Below are 20,096 nucleotides of genomic sequence, written 5' to 3' on the forward strand. Positions count from 1 at the left end.
ATCTCCAAGTGATGATGTTGGGTACCATGCATAGGAGAACTTCTCTCCAACCTTTATTAATGCGAGCAGGGGGGCTCAGTTTACCCCCAGCATAACTGTGGCTGCATTTCATTTACCTTGTGGAGGCAAACTTACAGCCAAAGCGGAGGGAGGCTTCCCTGCTGACCACCGTGCCCCTGGAATTAGATGCCACGCATTGGTAGGAGCCAGCATCCTTGGCTTTCACTGGGTTGCTTATCACTAGGTCACCTGCAACCAGCCTGTAACGGGAATCTGGGTCCATCTTTATCTCTGTGCCATTCATCTTCCACCTGTCAAGAGCAAGTGTAAAGAGTGAGAGGGGTAAATACTCACTGTAACACTCGTGGTGCCTCATAGGAGGCTGTGCTTGCTTCTTTTTCCAGCTGTGGTGTGTTGGGATTTGAGTTAGATTTAGATCTGGTCTGTGACCTGGGAGGGATGGCACATCATGTGTGGACGAGGAAGCTGATTCCCATGTTAGTGATTTTCTTTATGTGAAGAGAAAGCAAAATTTTTGATGGTTGTGTCCCAGTCCTTGGTACAGAGAGAGAGAGCAGGCGAGCTCACCTATAGGTCGCAGGAGGACTGGCCCTTGCGCGGCAAGCCAGCGTGACCTTCTCTTCTGTTGAGCCTTCAGGGAAGAGGGTGTGGACAGGCTGCTCTTCAAACACTGGCCCGTAGTTCCTTGTGCTACTCTGTGCTCGGCACCAAACTGCAAGAGAGGGAAAACCTGCTCAGCTCAATTTAGCTTTTTCTAAAAATTCTCATTTTTAGTTTTGTAGGGTGTCCCTGGCAGCGTCAGAACTGCATCTAGAATAAAAGAAGGAGCAACGTGAAAATCACAACCCATCTGTCACCACAGCCCAGCCCCAGCCATGGCTTTGGGCACGCTAGTGCATTTCCCACTGAGCATCTCACACCATCTCTGCTGTGCCAGAGGGACCAGACGTGCTTAAAGAAGTGCAGAGAAGGAGTACTGATACACGCCTCTTGGAAAGCTATGCACAGGTGAGACTGGAGCTGGGAACTCCTGGATGCCCTCTTTGTCCCTGGCAGTGAGGACGTGCTGCTTTCCTCCTCCGTCTGTACAAACTTCGGCTGGTTGGTTCCAACTAAGTCCTCTCCAGAACAACAGAGGAGAGAGGAGAACCTGGATCTTCGCAGCTCTGCCACTGCCTCCCTGCACATGCCTGGCTTCCCTCCATCCCTGCGTCTGCAACATCATCAGCTCTTGATGACTCAAACCTGCTGCTTGCTGGTGTGCAAACCAATGCTGCAGGTATCAGTTCTGCTATTCAACTAATGGAATGAGCTCGAAGCTTCCTTTGTAGTGTTCCGATACGGGTTTGATTCTGATCTTGCTGTCATGAGTATGGCACAGGCACAAGAGGAACCGTAAGAACCTGCCTGCCTTTTCCTATGCTATCTGGGCCACCCTTTGGCGTGCTGATGATGTTTCACTGGAAAGTGCCAGCTGTCTGCAGTGAGTGACTCTGTGTCTCAGATAAATGGCAAATGCTAGCAGATGCCCTTCCATGCAGGCTTTATGGAAATGGCAGTGCAAATAAGTAAGAGCAAAGCAGAAGCTGCCTGGAAATCTCTTAACTGCAGAAGTGGCTAGTGGGATAACGATCTCCAGCAAGTCTGTTCTCTCCCTGGCACCCTGAGAAATGTCCCTTAGCAGGGATGGAGCCACCTCAAGGCAGCGTGCTCCCAGCACAGTCCCCCTCTGCCTCTGCAGTGATAAGCTTGGAGATGCTTAGCTAGCCCCAGGATCCTTCCATGCTTTGTAATTGAATTAATAACTGTCTTAAAACTGCCATGCCAACCAGCAATCTGTTTCCTTCCCTACAGTACACAGCATGGTCACTAGTTAAATTAAGTGACTCCAGTAAGTGTGATGTTTTATGCAAGAGTAACTTCCAGCAGGGAATAGCCAGCTCAGCTCTCCTGGGCTCGGGAGAAGCAGTCCTTTACCTGTAGCTCCCGGGGTTCGTCTCATGTTCCGGCTGCTCTTGCATGAGGAGATGAGGGTGAGACGGGAGAGGGGCTCCACTAATTGGCTCAGTGGGTTCGGAGCAGCTGTCGGCTGCTCCTTGTGTCCGAGCAGCAGCCAATTACCTGGGCCCTCGGCTCCGGCAGTAGGGATGTGCTGCATGCGGGCAGGAGCCTGATGGTGTCACACAGGGGAGAGGGACTGTAAGCCTGTGTCTTATACTTTGGAATAAGAGAAAAGCAGCATTTTGAGGGTTGTATTCCCTCCGAATCATTGTAAGTGCCATTTTCCTTCTAGAATAGTTATATTCACATGGGAGAAGCTTGTGTAAGCTGGAAATCTTTTCTCAGTTGGGTCAGCAAAGGCTATGCTGAGGAACAATCAGCTGGAAATAACTGCTGACCAGTAGGTAAAATAATCATGAGACTTAATGGAGAATTAATAAGAAAGTAGCGTATTAATTGTGTTCTGATAGATGGTAGCAAATGGATTAAGGTTTAACAGCTTTACATTTTGAGATTAATAGGTAGCATATGGTAAATAATTTCTATTTATTTAACAAATAAAATATATACTATTAACACTCACATGCATGCCTTTTCGCATGGGATGCTCTTTCCCAATCAAGCCAAATTACGCTAATCATCCCTTCTGATTCACCCGGAGTCTGCACCCCGTTGCTATCTGCTGCTGTCCCTTATTCTCTGCCAAGGTTATGGACTACAACTGTCAGCCATTGATTTTCTCAAATGTAATCAATGCCAGAAGTTCGGATGAGTTTTTATCTACAGTTCCAAGGTGTCTGGTTGATGTTGGGGGTGAAATGCCTGGATCTCACTCATTAAGCAAAACAACAGTTAGATTAAAGTAATAATTAAACAGTTACAACATCGGGGTATGGTTAGAACTAAGAATTGAGAGCAAAGCAGAGTGGTAAATCTCAATACCTCTGAGACTGATCGTCTGGGTACTTCTGTCACCCCAGAACTCTCATTTTTAATGTTACCAAAGCAGGTACCTTCCTTGGGCTCTGTCATTTGGATAGCAGGGAGAAGACAAACACAAAATGAAGGTCTTCAAGCCTGCAGGCCAAATGTGCAAGAAGCAGAGTGACCCACTCAGAATTGGGCATGCCTTATGCAGCCCTACTTTCTGTGTTAAAATCCAGCTAGGAGAGCAGAAATTATGATAAAAATGCTGCTACGCCTCTCTAGAACAACATTCATTATTAGGAAAAATAAATATTAACACCAAAATAAATAGGAATAGATGAAACTGGAACATCTGAAAATTAAGATTTGGAAAAACAGCTGTAGAAATACTTGAAGATTTCACATAGTGCTCCAAGAGTGACTTGTGCTACTGTTTGGGAGAGAAAAATACTGTATTATGAAATACACCACCAAGGACATAGCAGTCTTTGTGTGTATAAAAAAATTCCCAAACTTGATACCAGATATTGCTGGAACAGACAAAACTCAAACCTTATCTCCTTTGCCACTTCCGTGAGCAGGGAGGTGACTGCCAGCGTCTCCCTTGTGCAGTGGTGCTGGCCCATTTCTGGCAGGGCGGTTTTGCATTATTACTAGTATTTGGAATATGCTGAAAGTCAGACCTGGAAAGCCCAGGTGTCCAGGAGGCAGAACACGTTCCCTTTGTGCTGAGCCCCACACTAGCTTTGGAGACCGGGAAATTATAAATGTCTCGGTTGAATGTTTTCCAAGAGGTATTCCAGTTTTTGAGGACATCAGCAGCAATCCTTTTATTGAGCACAGGCAGCATAGCTGTAGCTCTGGAGCACTGACCACGGCCTGAAGCCTTGGCTCGTGAGGGAGCTGAGCAATTAATTGGTTTTATAGGAAATCTGAACACACACATGTGCACAAAATCAAAGTGGTTATTTTTAAAGAGCAGCTCTCTGAGGAACAGAGGGTTATTTTTAACGAGAAGCTTTCTGAGGAACAAAGGGACAGTGCTTTGGCTAGCCTTAGATTTCAAGATTTTTTCATGGCTTTTACCGAATGAAGAAAGGCCAGAGAGATTTTTAGACTTTTCTGACAGCCTTGTTCATTAGAGAGTTGTCTCTGTGCACTTCATAGGCTTTAAACCTTTATGTATTGCTGGGAAGTCATCCTTTCGGTGATACAGCCGAGGGAGGGTTGACATTGCCAACCCAGCTTCCCAGGGCTGTAGCTGACAGCCGAGACATGGAGGCTTTGGGTCTTCACCCACTCTAGAGTGTTTCCTTGAGCCTCATCTATAGCTGGCATTTTTTTGTCCTTGGTCCCTTGCTCATGTTCCCACTGAGGATTTCTCCCTGTCCCAGCTGGCTCCTGAGATCCATTGCATCATCAGCCAAAGGTCAGGGGAAAATAACCCTCATAGGCTTTACAGTGAGTCATTTTTTGCGGGCTCAGCTTGGATGGGGAGCAAGTTGCATGAACTCAGCTGGTTAATGGGAGAGCCCAGCTCCATCTTGCTGCCTCTACCAGATTTGGGTCAGACCAATTTCCAAACAGGCTAATTGCCTCCCAATCTAGGGCATCCACCCCTCCCTCTGCCTCCTCGGGGATCCAGAGAACATTCAAAGGTAATTAGATATTTATAAGGACAGGCGAGCAGTCTCTGCCTGGGATGATGAATTAGCTTGAAGACATTATCTAATTCTCGGTTGTCTGAAATGAAATGTCTCCCTGCTGAAAAGGGACCTTCAGAGTGCAGCCTGAGACTCCCCGAGATCCAGAAATGGTCCCCGATGAATGGGGGATCTTTGCAGTCAGGGTATGGCCAAAAAGGCTTCCCTAGAAAAACCAGGAGGCGAAGTGGCTTTGCCATGAGCGGGTCCTGCTGGTGGGAGGAAATTCCTCTTTGTGCCAAGGCCGGGACAAGCCTGGGCAGCACGGGCTACAGAGGGGCACTGATCCTGCCAAGGCTTTGCCTGAGGATCTACATCTTCTGCATATCACTTAAATTTGAATTTATAAGGGGGGAGGCTTGTGTGTCAACAGTTCCTGTCCTCTTTCTTGAGTGGTACAAGGGAAGTTGTACAAGACAACTTTCTTGAGTGGTACAAGACACATCCCCTGGCTGCATCAACCACCCAGGAGAATTGGGCTTCAGCATCGCTGCAGCCGCAGAACATGCAGAGGTGCGTCCCAGGTGAGCAACGCAACATATGCGTTGTCTACCCTGGGCGATGTCCCGCTTGGCACCTCCGACATCCCCTCTCGGCTGTCCCACAGAAACCTCCAGGCTGGAGAGGCGAGGGGCTGCTCTTACCCAGAAAAGTGACGACAGCCAAGGATGTGCGGACAAATCCAGCGGCACCTCCCATCCTGCGCCTCCGGCTGGGTTATGGTCTCCACGGCTGAGCCTCTACGGGCGAGCGGGGACAGCAGCCCTGCCAGAGACAGAGAGAGAGAAGTTATCTGCAGCATTCCTGTGGCTCTGCTTGAGGGTCCAGCGTCCAGCTGCACGTCCCCGCTGGCCACGAGCCCGGGGTGAGAGTCACTTGGGAGCAAACATCCAGCTGCTCGGTGAGGAACACACAGGGGTTTGAAGGAGCTTTTTCTTTCTGACATGGCAGATCTGGTTGGGAAATTGTTCCTTCTCCCTTACTATCTGCTATTTTTCCTCCCTCCTCCAAAAAGAGTGCTTCCTTCCTAGCATTTTTTATTAAAAAACGCAAAGCCAGAAGCACACAGGATATTGGTGGGGGGGAGGAGGCAGAAATAATTTGTTCTTGTTATTTTGTGAAAAAGGCATCTTTCATTGAAACTCTTCAGGCTGGGAGTGACTGCCTTTGGGTGCCGTGCCGGCCCTGAGTCTGTTGTTCTGGAGAGGTTGGGGTGACCCAGCTCATAACTGTGCAGTGCACCCCAGCTTGCAGAGCATCCGTGCAGTGGGGAAAGCGAGCGGCACAAGGCGGCTGCACAGGGCTGGGTCATTTCCTGCTTTTCTTCTAAGCTAAATGCATTTGAATGGTTAATCAAGAGATAACAGAGCGCCAAGGCATCTCCTGATGCCGTAAGACACATTAGTAGGTGGAGCAGTGATTTCCAGTCCCCTCTGCAGACTCCTGACTTCCAAGATCTCAAAAATAAACCCAAACAAAACACCGAGCTGTTTGTGCAGACCCTGGTCCCTGTGCTCTCCTGGCTAAACCCACCACGGGACCAGCTTCAGCACACGCACCTCTGTCCTTGTAACTCCGGCAGGGATGTTGGGCTGGGTTTTTTTTCCCTCTTTGTTAACAAATGCTTTTGAAATCATGCATCGAGGAACCCTGCCGCCTGGCAGAGCCTCGAGTTCCCCGGTGCTCTCCCAAACGCACACCCCAGTGAGCTGCTGCTGAAGGCACTGCCAAGAGCCGGGCTGCTCGTGGGCTGCGAGTGCTGCTTATCCCTCTGCTCCAGCTGGTGCCGCTTCCACTCCTCTCCCTGCCCATCTGTCTACCCGAGCAGGCAGTACTGCTCCTAAGCTCCTCCGAGCAGGGATTAGCTTTCTGTCCCATGGGATGCAGCCCCCTGTGCATTGCTGCTTTAAAAAACCCAGTGTCCCGCTCATTAAGAGCAGCCCTTGAAATGCACCTGAGCAAACAGTGATAGTCCCGTGTTTGCTTCACGTCCTGCCTCCGGAGACCCTGGCTGGGGGGAAAAGCCACCTGGCCTCTTTGTGTCCTCACCCAAAAGAGAAGATTTTGCTACCAACACTTGGAAGGGAGGAGACCTCATCCCAAATCCTCCACAATTCTTATCTTGCTTGGGTTGGAGGGCTGGATTCCAGCCTCCTGGTCCAGCGCTGAGAGCAGAGCCCAGCCTGCCCGCCCTTAGCTAGCTCATGCTTCGGTTAAACATTTTTTATATGGCAGGCCTCTAAATGAGGCTGGTGCTTAATTGTACTGCGCGGCCGGGGAAGGAGGGACCCCTGCCATAAAGAAATGATGGCGTGCAGTGGGAGAGGGCCGAGCTGTGCTACAGACAGGCTATTCGGGGACAAAGCGGAGAAGGGCGTGAGACTCATTGACATGAAAGCTGCTCCACGCAGTTTGTTCCAGCAGCCCTGAAGTGAGTCAGTCACATGAAATCACTTGATGTCAACGAGAATCATGCCCCAAATGGTGTCCTGAACCCACGGCCTTTCAGCTAACACTGCCTCTTTGTTCCCCTGCCTTCACCCTCTGCCTGCTTCTCTCTCATGTGTCTTGCGCTCACGTCGTAAGCACTTTGGGACAAGGACCAGCTTTTAGCTCGATCTGTTTTGCAGGCAGCCCTGCGATGTGGGCTTGCAGGCAATGCCAGCACTGCACTAATTAATAAGTTGACTTTTCCAGGTCTCTGCAGTATGGTTTCTTCACCAGCGTGATCCAATGCCCAGGGTTTGTGAAAGGCAGCGAGCGTCGAAGCTGTTCCTACACCCAGCGGCAGCAAATTAAAGTGAGAGAGTCTTGCTCCATCGCTGCCAGCCCTGTTTTCTGAGGCTGAGAGTCCTCTGCCTGTGCCTTGGGAGCTGCCCGCGAAGGCGGCTCTCTTCTATTCGTTTTTCCTCTCACTTTTAAAACAAATAGGAAAGTGTGTGGGAAAGTTGGATTTTGTTACTTTTAATAAAGAGCAGGCAGCGTGAGGAGGTTGGGGAGTGTGGTCTTGGCTGTCCTTCCTTCTGGGACGCTGGAGGCTCTGCCACTTTTCTGGTTTTATCAGCACTTCCCGCTTTCTGCTGTATGAAATGGAGATGTTGCATTGGAGTGAGAGCAAATTGCATCCTGCCTCTCCTGGGTGCTTTTGCCTAAACCAGCAGTGGTCCCAAGGGCTGAGCTGCGATCTGGTCAGGAGGGAGAGGAGGGTGAGCTGCAATGCCCTTCTGTGGGAATACTTCTACCAGCATCCCCCTTCGGCTTCCTTCCCTGCGGCCAGGCAAAGCTGGTATCTTGTAAAAATTAAGGTGATTTGAATTATTTAATTAGTTTTCAATTCATTATTTATGTTGTAAACTATGGCTTTGATCCCCAGTTCTGCTGCTGGCTGCGGCTCTGCAGCTTCCCTCTTTCTGTCCCGACCCTCCCCATCTGCTCTGATCCCAAATGCTCACATCATTTTCTCTTCTCACTTCCTTGTGTCCATCCCTCCATTTCTCCAGAATCCCCCTCGCACACACAGACGTGTATTTGGTCCTGAAACACTCAGGGCCCTTTCCAAAGGCGAGACGTGCTGTGCTGGTGTTCTGCAGGCTGAGGTGGGGCATGGGGATGCTCTTGCCGAGGAGGCATGGGGAGATGCTGCTGGTTCGCTCTTTTGAATCCAGCCTCAGCCCAGCCTGTGCTTTAACTACTTTGTAAAAAATTAGGAACGTGACAGACAGGGAGAGCTCCAGGTATGGTCCACATCAAACGAATACGTAAGAGAGTAACAGTAATTTCTACAAGTGCTGATGCTGTATTCGTTCGCAGTTAGAGACTGGATGAAGTAATCTTCTCAGATGCTGTTGTGTGTGTTCCTGATTGTTTTATTGCCTAAGTGACGTGATCAAATTGTGCCCGAGGCCCTGACGCTGCGAGAGCACACCTGGGGCTGCGCTGGCACCCTGGAGGCATCTTAAAGCCATGACCCTGAGCCATGGACCCTGCATCTGACTCTCAACTTCTCCAAAGTGTGGGTGTGTGCTTTGCATCTGATATTTAGACCTGCTCTCCATCTTTAATTAAAGAGGGCCCATGGGGACCTGTTCTTTCCCCTCTTCATAGGATATTTTGACAGTCACTCGAGAGCCTTCTGTTGTACTGAAAGGGGATCTGTCATCCTTGCTAATGGATGCTGTCATTAATACTTCCAGCAGCAAGGGAGGCATGGGCACACTCAAAAACACGCGCATTAGCCCTTTCCTCTGGAGCCCCTGGGACCTGGGAGTGATCCATTATCGTGGAGGCAGAGTTAAAGAGCTACAGAGAGATTTTGAGTCCTCCTGAGCCCCTGGGAGAGGAGATGCTGCCTGGTCCAGCACCCAGAGCTCCAGTTCTGACTGTGGAGCAGCATCCTTTGGAGGAGGCAACTCCAGCAGGACTCTGGGCGTGGGAGGGCCAGAAATGGCTTTTGGTAGGAGATGGGCTTTAACAAGAGATGACATGGCCAGCACAGGCAAAGTGCTATCTGTTACTGGGATAAATGAGTGTAATGCAATCTCCTGTGGTTAGGTGATGAGATGAGCATTTGTGTGTAAGTGGGGCAGCTCCTTCTGCAGCAGCATTCCGCAGGGAAGGATTGCTCCTGAGGGTGGGTGATGCAGGAATTTGTCCTGTGCTGTGAGTGTCCCTTTTACTAAGGATCATCGCTAAGGCTGGAAAGGGCACACTTTTGATCTTTGCTGGATTTTGGCTTGCAAACCCTTTCAAGGTTAGGTACCATCTCCAGAACAGCATGTTTCAATGAACTGCAAATGGTTTTATTGTAATGTATCTGTCCCCTTGTAAAACTGCCTGTGCTCAGGAGAGGTTGATTTAGATGCAAACTTTGGATTCAGCTTTTCCTGAGCTTTTTTGGGTTCACATCTGTTGGTGGCTCCAGGACCTGTAGCAGCTGCTGCTGCAGAAATCTTGGGCCACCCAAACCCTATCCTAAGCACTGAAGTCTCCCAAGGTCCAAATGAGGACCAAAAGTACCTTCAGAGGGATTCAGAGACTTGTGGTGGAGTTCAGCCCTCCCTAGGCTCATCGGTCATCCCATAAGAGACTCCAAACCCTGTCTGCAGTCACTAAGGGAACGTTGCTCCCTGGTGCAGGTCAGGACCTGATGTAGAGGAGTGCTGCGGGCACCGCTCGCTCGCTTGCTTTGATACCTGTCCCCAGCTCCAGCAGAGATGTGTCCCAGACACACTTCCAGCAATAGCTGGCCAGTCCCGTGTGCCCTCTCTCCTGCCGAGGTGGGTTTGGATTACTCTTGGCGTGTTAGAAAAGTCCCAAAGGCTCTGCCTCTGCACAGGTCTTCTCTGCTGTGCAAGCTGATGGAGAGCAGCGGCGTGAGCTGCCCTCCCTGGGGAGGCTCCTGGCCATCAGCTAGCTACACCTTGCTGTCCCCATCCCACCCTGTCACCCTCGCACAGGGCAGAGGGACTGTGCAACGGGCACCTTCGCCTGCCCTGGGCTCGGTGCTCCCTGTCTGCACCCCGACATCGCTCTGAGGAGCCGGGCAGTGGGACAGGAGGGGACAGAGCGGGGACTTGGAGGAGGAGAGCTTTCCCCCCGGCTGTGCTTGCACAGGAGGAGCTGAGGCTGGTGCAGAAGGCTCGGAGCCCCCAGCCCGAGGCTGCGGGAGCAGATGGTGCTCACAGCCCGGCCTCCTTCCCCGCCAGCAGCTCCCTGCCGGGCCGTGGCGATGCCACCCGCAGCCAAGGCTGGAGCTGGGGCTTTGCTGTCCGGATGCATTTGTTATTGCCTGATGGGCTGAGGCGTTAGCACAAAGAGGGGGGACGTGTTCTGCACACCGCAGTGCCCGGCACGGCACGTCCTGCCTGCGGGAGGGCTTTGCTGCGGTGCTGGGTGAAGGGGGCACCTGCGGACGGGGAGCTCGTGCCCAGGTGGGCTGGATTAAAGCAGGTGTTTTCAGTCTGTCTGTCTGTCTGCCTGGCCTGCCTGCCCTTGCTGCTGCTGCTTTTGCACCTGGGCCATGCAGGCAGCAGAAGTGCAGTGCCGTGGCTGGGATGGTCAGCGGCTCAGCTCGGGGACAAGGGAGATGGGGAGACGGTCCGTGGCAGAGGGTGTGAGCCCTGGGACAGGAGCAGAGCCACCAAGCAGGGAGCAAGGGGCTTTCCCAGGCCAGGCTGACCCCGAGCCCCCAGAGCCGGTGCCTCTGCCCTGGCCCCAGGTGTGAGCAATTACAACCAGCCCTCATTAGTATAATTGCAGGCAGGGCTGGGCTCTGCCCTCCCACTTCAGTGCAGAGACCAGAGAGTGTGATGGAGAGAGATAAGAGGAGAAAGAAGAGAGGCGAAGGTTTAATTTGGGAGTGTTTAAGCACCTAGAGGAGGAGGGTGGGCAGCTGCAGCATGGCAGGACCCTGTCAGGAGGAGGTTGTTGCAGGGGTTTACGCTTTAGTGTGGCTGGGAAAGGCACCCTGAGCTCCCTCGGAGCTGGTATGGCTGGGTGCTGGCACTGTGCATTTGCTCTGGTTCTCTGTGTGGTCCGTAGTCCTGACTGGTTTGTGCTGCTGTGTTGCAAGCTTGGTGACTGCTGCCAGTTTGGGGTGCCCTGCCCCGGCTGTGCTGTGGTCTTAATCCCCAGTATGGCCTTTTCAGCCCTGTCCCTTCCCTAGCAAGAGCTTCCAGCATCCTGCCTGCCCCTGGGAGCTGTTGGCTGAAATATATTGTACTTGTAGAAATGAAGTCAAGCAGCAAAATACCAATCCAGGGATAGCATACCATACAAACTTGCTTTGCTTGCTGCTAGAAAAAAAAGTCGCGTTTGCCGGGGCACCTCCAAAACTCAGGGGTGGGATTTTATTTGGGCTGGGGTTTGCTTTGGATCTGGCTTTGGTCCTGTTGCTTTCCACTGAATGGGCTCGGTGCTGTGGTCCTGCCTTGCGGGGCTGGGCAGGAATGCTGCAGGTCTCCTCGCAGTGCACTGCAAACGAATTTACATCTGGAGCAATTCTGAATCACCATATCCATGGAAACTAATGTGCTTCTCCTTTTGACACGGAGCATCCAGAGCGATGCCATTCCCGCTCCCTGTGCAGAGCAGGCCTCGTAGGGCCAGGGCCCACGGTGTGTGCATGGGCCCTAATTAATTTTGTCGGAGAAAGCATCAGGCTGTAGGATTTGGTGTGTGAAATGGGTGGAGGGGCAGAGCCTCGTGTGTAGAAGGGTGCCTAAACCACCCGGGGCTGCGCGGTCTGTGGGGCTGAACCCGCTGGCTGGCACGTGTATGTCTCGACACGTGGGGTACCCACGCGTGGGCTTGTCCATGCACAGGTACATGTGCACAGGATAAAGCGACACTGGTGCATGGTCAGTAGTGACTCCAGGGCTGCTGGGTGTATTTAATACCCCGGTGCATTGGTGTGCAGGAGGCTGTGCGCTGCCTGCCTGGAGGAGGAAAGGCTCTGGGCATCCCTTTCCCAGGGCTGAGAAACCAGCTGGGACAGATCCTCTTGCCCTGCCCCAGCTCTTTGGCTGTGCTGCTGTGTCTTATTGATCACTGATTAATTGAATCGTAATGGAACTGGCTTGATAAGGATCAATAGTTGATCAGTGGTTCCTGTGCTTTCCTCCTGAGGTGGGTAAAGGCAGGGGAGCGGCTCAGAGTGGCAGGGGGGTCTAGAGAGAGAGAGGGGGCAGCCCAGATTATCCAACATCCTGGAAAAGATGAGAGAAAAATCTCTTTGAGGGGAGGGAAAGCCCTGCCTGTGGGACACGGGGAAACTGCTTCAGTAAATGCATCACTGGCGTGACTGGGGAAAGCCCTGCGCTGCTAGGATTGGGGACCGAGGCTGCCACACTCATGCCTTTTGCATCACTTTTTTTTATGTTAGATGGACTTTGAGCAAAGCACCGGGGAGCTGGAGTATCTTGCTGGGAGAAGAGCCGCTGTGGGACAAGCATGTGGCGTGCCACAGACGGGGCAGTCCTGATGCCTAAGAGCATGTCCTGCTAACGGCAGGGAGAGGTTTGGCTTCCCCTGGGGACAAAATAGGCCCGTCTGGTCCTCCTTGTCCTGGCTCAAGGAGCAGGCAGGGCTCTTTGATGCAGTCCCAGCAGGGCAGCTGCATTTAGGCACGGTCTTCAAGCACTCTCTGTTTTCTCTGTGTCTAAGTGCTTTTTCCTAATAATTGGTTGGTGCATTCATGTACATCGCGGGTCACGGCACCTTATTGTAAGAGGGTCTCAGTGGGAGTTTTCTTTTGGTTCAGCCCCCAGCCAGCAAGTTCCACCCCCAGACAGGCAAACCCCTGTGCTTGTGCCTAGCTCAGCGCTTCTTTGTGCAAGAGACAAAGCCAGGATCTGCGTTCAGTCTGGGGACACGGGCTGGGGGTGTGCGCCGCACTGGGCATGACGGCTTTGGGACTGGAGTTGCTGTAGTGGTAAAATCTAATTGCAATAAAACAGGTGGTATTATGAGTGGGCCTTTACTGCTCTTCTGTTGTGTTGAGCAGTTTGAATTTTAGATCTGAGCTTTGCAGTTAGTGGGGGGTGGGGGTTGGTTTTTTTTGGGGTCCCCCCCCAAACTGGCCAGATCCTGTCTCTGGCTGCAGTCACCTTAGTGCCTCAAGGCAGTGGGAATCCACCCTGAGCTGTGTGATCCTCAGCTCTGCTGCAATAAAGCCTGGGTAAATCCCCACGGTTTTGGAGCTGAAGTGCTCGGTGGGACCCGGAGTCTTCCCCGCAGCTGGACCAGGCTCGTGCCACCTCCAGGCAAGACCTTGGGGTCCACGGGCAGCGCTGCTGGGGTCCCTCATGGGGACCAGCACAGTGTGTTAGAAAGCAAAGGAGACCAACAGAAACAGCCATGAGACCTTCCCATGCAGGGTCCAGACCCCAGGGACGGAGGAAGCTTTGCTCGGGAGGGGATTTCCCATGAGCTGCCCGCTGCCTCGCAGGCTGGGCACGAGCGTGGTGTTCGATCGAGGCTGCCAGCATGCAGCTCCTAAGCTCTCCCTGAAGACTTGTATTTCAATCAATAGCCTGAGTCGATAGCAGCTGGAAGGATGCTTAAAGTCTTTGAAAACAAGGCCGCAAGTGACTCCAGTTTAGCACATGGGTGTTTGAGAGGTGATGTCTGCCCGAAATCCTCGTTAATGCCCTGATTACAGTTGCTAAAGTTCCAGATATTGGGCCCTTCTTACAGACACTCCCCTGCAAATTCAGTATATTGCAATTCACACTCTAAGCATAGCTCAGCACAGCCGTGCAACCTCTTTGCCTAAGAAATGCAGGTTATTAATCTGGGGTTGCATGGAGAGGGTATGCCGAGAAAGGCTAGGTATCAGGCAGAAATGATGGCAGAAGGGATGGGAAGGAAGTTGAGGTCTGGCTGCACACGCTGCTATCATCTCCCCAAAATAAAACTTCAAAATAAAGCTTCACATTGCAGGTTTTCCTTTCCTCTTGCAGCACAGCACCATGCATTGAGCACGCACAGCTCAACCACAGGGAGCTCTGCCTAAACCCTGGGACATCCACAGCGCTGCCAGCCTCGCAAACCCACCCACTTTCTGCTATTACTGCTACCGTGGCGTCAATAGCAGAAACTCTTTGATGTGGCACTGGTATAAATAGCTCCCTACCTGCGACGGAGCCTGGCTCCATCCCCTCCCCTCCGCTGCCTGGTAAATCACTTGGCAGGAGCCAGTCCCGGGGAGAGGCTGTAGCGAGGAAAAACAAGTGCAGAGCTCGGGAAACCTTCTGGCTAACGCAGCCGCGGGAAGATGATGTGTTATATGGGGAAGCCCTAACATCTACCAGTCCGTCACACCGGCACTGGTGCTGGCTGCCCTGTTTGTGTCGCTGAGCAAGGTCATGCCAGCAGCAAGAGCTTTCCTGGCGCGGTGGGTGTCCGTGCACGGCACTGGGCGTCTGCCCCAGCCCTGCAGAGCTCCTTAGCCCTCGCCTTGGCCCCGCTGCACTGCTGGGTGCTTGTGCTGGCCATGTTGGGGGGGTGCAGCATCCGCAGGCAGAGGGGACCTCAGTAGGGCAGTGCTAAAATCCTCTCCCTCCTAGGAGAAGGTTAGGGTATCCTCTGCAATGGTGTCATATTTATTTTGCTCCTTGGAAGGCTTCATCCCTGTGTATGACCTTCTTGCCTGTCTTTTTTGAAGTGGTTTTAGTATTCAGTCTCCAAATAGTGCCAAGCTGCTCTCTTCTTTATAAAACCAAGCAAGAACCAGCACAAAACATATATCCCTCTTTCTTTCTCCAGAGCAGGCTCCCTGGTTTATGGCTCTCTCGTGCAGGACTGACAGCTCTACAGGCTGTACGATAAATAATACATGTAATAATTTAGGACCTAGGCTGTTGTTGGGGGCTGGGTTCAGTGTTTCACAACTGGCTGTGGGTAGGAATATCTCTCATGCTCTCTGAGGTCTTGGGATACCTCCCTCCTGGTCGTGTTAAATATCCCTCCGGTAAGATCCTGGACCGTACAACTGCGTTGTGGCAATGGGCCCAAGAGTGTTTGTCATAGAGAAGAAAAAAGTTCAGGTTCAAGGAAACAGCTTTTGTATAGCTCGAGAGCTGACTTTGTTTCCGAGTCTGCCGAGACCTATTCCTTCTCTACAGCTCCACAAGCACCCAAAGACATCTAGTGTTAGTAAAAGACAAAAAGTGTCTAGGAAGAGCCTGAGACAGCCCATCACAGCAGATTTTAATAACATTTCTTCCCTTCCCTCTCTGTTTTTTGACTCTTAAAGGACTCTAAGGAAGCCTCTCTCACTTCTTTCTGTGTATCTGCGCTTTAACAGCATCTCTGAAAGCCCCTGGTCAATGCTGGGGTTTCCTGTGTGGCATATTGGCTTATAGGGCAACACTGCAAGCTAACCTGGTGCGAAGGGGATAAGTGCAGCCACGTAGTCCCATTCCTGCAGAGCCCTGGGCTTCAGGGTTGCCATCAGCCCATCCCCAAATCTTCCTGGGCATCTGTGGTTCCTCATCCCTGGAAAGCAGGGCTGATAGCGCATGACACTGTTTTAGGAAGGCGGTGTGCCTCCAGCTGTGTAGGGTAACTACAGGCAGTGCTGTGTTAAGCCAATCCCCACGAGACAGAACAAAACCCACCCCTGTTTTGAGCAGAAGGGCAGTGCTCCGGGCTGGCTGGGACGGGTGAGAGCCCGGTGCTGGGAGCCAGCCCTGCGGCTGCTGAGCCCAAGGCTTGCCGGCTCCCGCAGCTCTGCTCCGCTGAGCTTCTCAGCTGGGGAGCTGTTGGGAGGCTCCCTCGGGATGTGATGTGTTCTGGGTGACTGCGTGGGTTTGCTTCGTGCCTAGCACCTTCAAGGAAAGCTCTCAAAGATTGGGGTGTGCTTGTGGTGTGGTCTGTGCAAATAGACAAAGTGTTACGGGAGACCTTGGGGGTTGCTGAAGGGAGGAGGCGCTGAGAAACACGGGGAGGTGTCTGCCTCTCATTGGGGTTGATGACTTTTTGTGGATAATTTGGACTTTGGACATACACAAAGCAGGCAGGGTGGCTGTACAGCCAAGCCGTGCTTTAAAGCATGTGAGTTCAGTCTCCACGTGGACTCCCAGATCCCCTGCATTTAGGTGCATCTGGTGCGTGTGTGGGAAATACCTCCCTAATGATATGGTTGGGTTTTCTGCCGCCTTTGATTTGCTTGTGGTAAATCTGCAGAGAAAATAATAACACAGGCCATTAAATTCTCTGCAGATATATTCTGAGTGACAAAAGTCGAGGTTGCTTTCTTTGGTAGTAATTGATCGGGTGATGGGAGAAGAACGTTAGCATCCCTTTGTCTCGGTCTACTCTAATCGTGCTCCAGGGAGAGCCTGCAGCTAGGCTTGACTGACCTTCTCCTTTTCTGTTTTCTTTGGTCTTGGGTAATTCTAATCTACCCCTGGAAAGTACAGTTATTTCTAGGAAGTTTGGGACCTGATGCTTTCCTCTATTTAGCAAAGCAAGCTTTGGTGGTGGTGTTGCCGTTAGGTGTGCTCGGTACCAAACGTACAGCCTCGAGAGGTTCATCAGTGGATGCAAACCTGCTCCTAAATCTCATGCGAAAGCCTGTGCTTCAGCTCTGTACTCTCAGAGCTTGTTGTGGATGTGCCTGGAGATGGCCTGGGAGGAGCAAGAGCCATTCTGGGGGTCTGGCTAAAGCCTTGGGCTGGGGCTGCTGCTGGAGAGGGCTCGGGTTGTTCCCAGCTCTTGGCTGTAGAGCTGTTGCCTCCCATCCTCAAAGCAACTAGTGTTTCCTTGGAGAGATGACAATCTCTTATGAATACTCCCCAGTCCAGCCAGAAAAAGAATGCTGAGGCTCGTGGGAGCGGTGCAAGCCTGGGGGGGGTCAGTGGGTCAGCATGGGTGAGATGCAAAGAGAGGAGGGAGCTCGGGAAGTTTAAGTCGTGGGACTGGAGCCCGGCAAAGCACACCCCAGCCTGTCCTGCTGCCGCCTGCTTCCCCATCCGAGCATCTGTCCCGCTGCAAGTGGGAAAGAGCAAAGCGGTGCCCTGCCTGCCGGTGCCTCCCGTACCCCACGGTGCAGGCCTGGGGTGGGCAAGTTCTTGTCCATGACTGTGCACTTGAACCCCTCCGGCTCCCCAGAGCCTCCCTGACATGCTGCACTCCCACCCCCCCCCCGACTCAGACACAGAAATACCCCCGTGTGCCCCGACTCCCACCCCGCACCAGGATCTGCCCTCACCGGGGGTGCATAGGCAGGGGACTTGGGACACTACGGTCTTCCTCGTCCTCCCTCCTTGGAGAGGAAACTCGGGTCTCCTGGGCTGCTCTCGGCTCTGCCAGCCCATGCTGGAGATGCCGAAGTAGTTTTGTGCAGCAAAATCTCTGCGAGTCCCCCCGCCCCTCCCAGGCACCGTGTTCAAGATGCCTGACCCCGCGAGTGGGCTGTCAAAGACCCCCCCAGGCAGAATGCACCAGGAAAAGCGTAACAGTAATAATTAATAATAATAATAATAAAAAAAAAATTCCCGGACTTAGTCCGAAAGAGACATTTCTGCTGACAGCCGTGTCGACCTCGGCCGCTCAGCTCCTGCCACAAGTGACACAGCTACAGCCCCCCCCTTCCTCCCAACTCCACCCCCGGCTCCTCTCCAGCGCAGGCAGAGCCTGCATCGCCTGCAAAGCCATCGCCTGCCGAGAAATGCCCAAACCAACCTCCTGCTCTTGCCTCCCCATCAGAGGCGAGCGGAATCTGGCAGGTTCCCTCTTGCCGGAGCGAAGCCGGGCGCGCCTGCAAGTTGGCTCTGATGGGGAACGGTGCCCTGAAACCCGGAGCCTCTTTCTTCCCTCTCGGATGGAGGAAGGAGGGAGAAGGCGCTTACCTTGTGCGGGATGGATGGGTGCACATGAGCCGGGGGGCTGGGGGGTCCCGCTGCTGCCGGAGGCTGGGCTGCGAGGCAGTGCTTGCCTGGTGCCTGCCCGAGTGTGGATGTGTGTGCCCAAAGCCACTGCAGCATCTCTGCATTAGGATGTGCTCCTCCCTCTCCTCCCTCCTTGCGTGCGCGCTCCCTCGCTCGCTGCCAACCACCACGCCGGTCCCTGGAGAGGGTATTTTTTTTCTCTGCCTTTACCTCACTTGCCACAGTCCAAGGACCAGTCAGGGAGGCAGAGCGACTTGCAGCATCATGCATAATTCATGCCCTTCCTCAGCCTCCCTGGCTGCTGCTCCCACCAGAAACCCCTCGTCTGCACCGATCGCCGCTGGCTCGCCCTGTCCCTGGGGCTGGAGCAGGTGTAGGCCTGGGGGGGGAGCTGGGGGAACCAGGGGGGGTCCTGAGCCCATGTCTGCGGGGTGGAAGCAGGAACGGGATTAGTCCCAGTTGGGGGGGTGTCTTAGCAGGGACACCCACCTCTATGCATGTTTCCGTATACGCGCACCCCCGTGCCTAAATACATATATATGTATATCTGTACGTATACAGGCATAACCAGGTTTATGTGCATGCTGGGGAGATTGTTTTCTAGCAAAATTTTGAGAAGCTCCATCGAGCCGAGTGCAGCCGTCGTAGGTGGTACCCGACCTGCGCTGCGCCGCGGAGGACGGGGTTTCCTCGCAGCAGGGTTAGCAGCGCCTGATCACGCTTGTGGCTCTGCATGCTGCCCGGTGTTCGGCTGAAGCGGGGGGACAGCGGTGGCAGCCAGGGTCAGCTTTGGGTTTTTGGGTGTGCCGGAGCCACCTTTGGCTGTTGCTGTGGTCCGAGGGGCTTAGGGCTGGGCTTGCCTGCGTTGGCAGCGCTCTGCAAACAGTAGCTGTGCCCCCCATGAGGCTGCACCCAGAGCCCTTCCCGGTGAATATCTGCAGCCACGAGATCTTTGCTGTTTTCTGGCTGCTGGGGGGGGGAGGTCTGTCCGGGTGGAGTGATGCTATGAGATGTGACAGTGACAATCCAGGACCTTCACTGTGATATGCTGCAGGCACTGAGGTTTGGGGGAAAGGGATGCTGCCAATCCCATCGGTGCTGAGCGAGCTGAGGTGCGAAGGGCCCCCGTGGCGTGGGGTTTTGCTAGTGGGGAGGTTGCTGCCAGGCTGCATGCGGTGAGGTGGGAAACGGAGGATTCGGGAGCGTGGCAGGGACCACCCTGCGCTCTCCATCCCTCCCATCTCCAGCCCAGACCTGTTAATGATGTAAGGAGATCAATGTGCACTGGGGCTGTCCACAGGTTAATGGCCTGCAATTACAGAGGAGTAATTAAGGAATTAGTATCTCTATTGATTGGCAAAGCTCCAGCAGTTCAGACTCATCCAGCAAATGGGTGGGGGCAGGAGAGTGCCTGTGATGGAGTGGTCCCATCTCCCTTCCCCTTGTCCAACTCGCCCCATTCTCTGCTCCCTGCTCCCATTTTGGGGTGAGACTAGGAGAGACCGGCTGCAGCCTTTCCCACAGACCTCACCTGGGATAGCAGGCGCTTTTGCTGGACAGAAAGGAAGAACAGAGTTGGATCCTGACCCCCAGCAAAAGGACTAATGGAAGGAAACCCAAGAGAGATGATGAGCCCCATCCCCAGCGGAGGGAGAGGGACCTGCCCTCTGCCCCCTCTCCTCTGTGTCTCTGCTATCGGCAGCTTTCCGAGGGTCTCTGCGGGTTACAAGGGCATCGGTGACCTCTCGGGTGTTCGTCCTCGTGCAGACATGTGCCGAGACTGCAGCGATAGCAGCTGGGGGAGGAAGCAGCTCTGTAAGGGCTCCCTTGGATATTCCCGGTGCCGACAGCGGATGGCTCTTAGCTACAGTAATGGGCAATAGACTGGAGCTGCCTCTTCGAGGAGGAGGAGGGTAATTGGAGGCAGTCTGTCGGCATTGATCCAGTCCTGCTGCCCCACTGTGTGGGCAGAGGTCAGGGAAGATATGGGTGTCATTATCGTACCATAAAAAGGGATGAGTGCTAATGCATGCGTGTCTCCCCCTGTATT

At 53.1% G+C, this 20,096-nt stretch overlaps 1 protein-coding gene across 1 annotated transcript in view; it reads right to left on the reverse strand.

Annotated features, from left to right (window-relative positions):
* CNTN2 (contactin 2) overlaps positions 1 to 18,144 on the reverse strand; it is a 30,887-nt gene extending 12,743 nt beyond the window's left edge. Inside the window, exons 1-4 of the mRNA XM_069772069.1 lie at positions 18,008 to 18,144; positions 5,297 to 5,417; positions 589 to 733; positions 136 to 311 (exon numbers count right to left, since the gene is read on the reverse strand). Coding sequence (XP_069628170.1) covers positions 136 to 311; positions 589 to 733; positions 5,297 to 5,351 — 376 coding nt within the window. The 5' untranslated portion in view covers positions 5,352 to 5,417; positions 18,008 to 18,144. The remainder of the gene's footprint in view (positions 1 to 135; positions 312 to 588; positions 734 to 5,296; positions 5,418 to 18,007) is intronic.
* Positions 18,145 to 20,096: the final 1,952 nt, after the last annotated feature.

This window comes from Haliaeetus albicilla, chromosome 26, assembly GCF_947461875.1.
Source record: "Haliaeetus albicilla chromosome 26, bHalAlb1.1, whole genome shotgun sequence".
In the NCBI taxonomy this organism is placed as follows: domain Eukaryota; kingdom Metazoa; phylum Chordata; class Aves; order Accipitriformes; family Accipitridae; genus Haliaeetus; species Haliaeetus albicilla.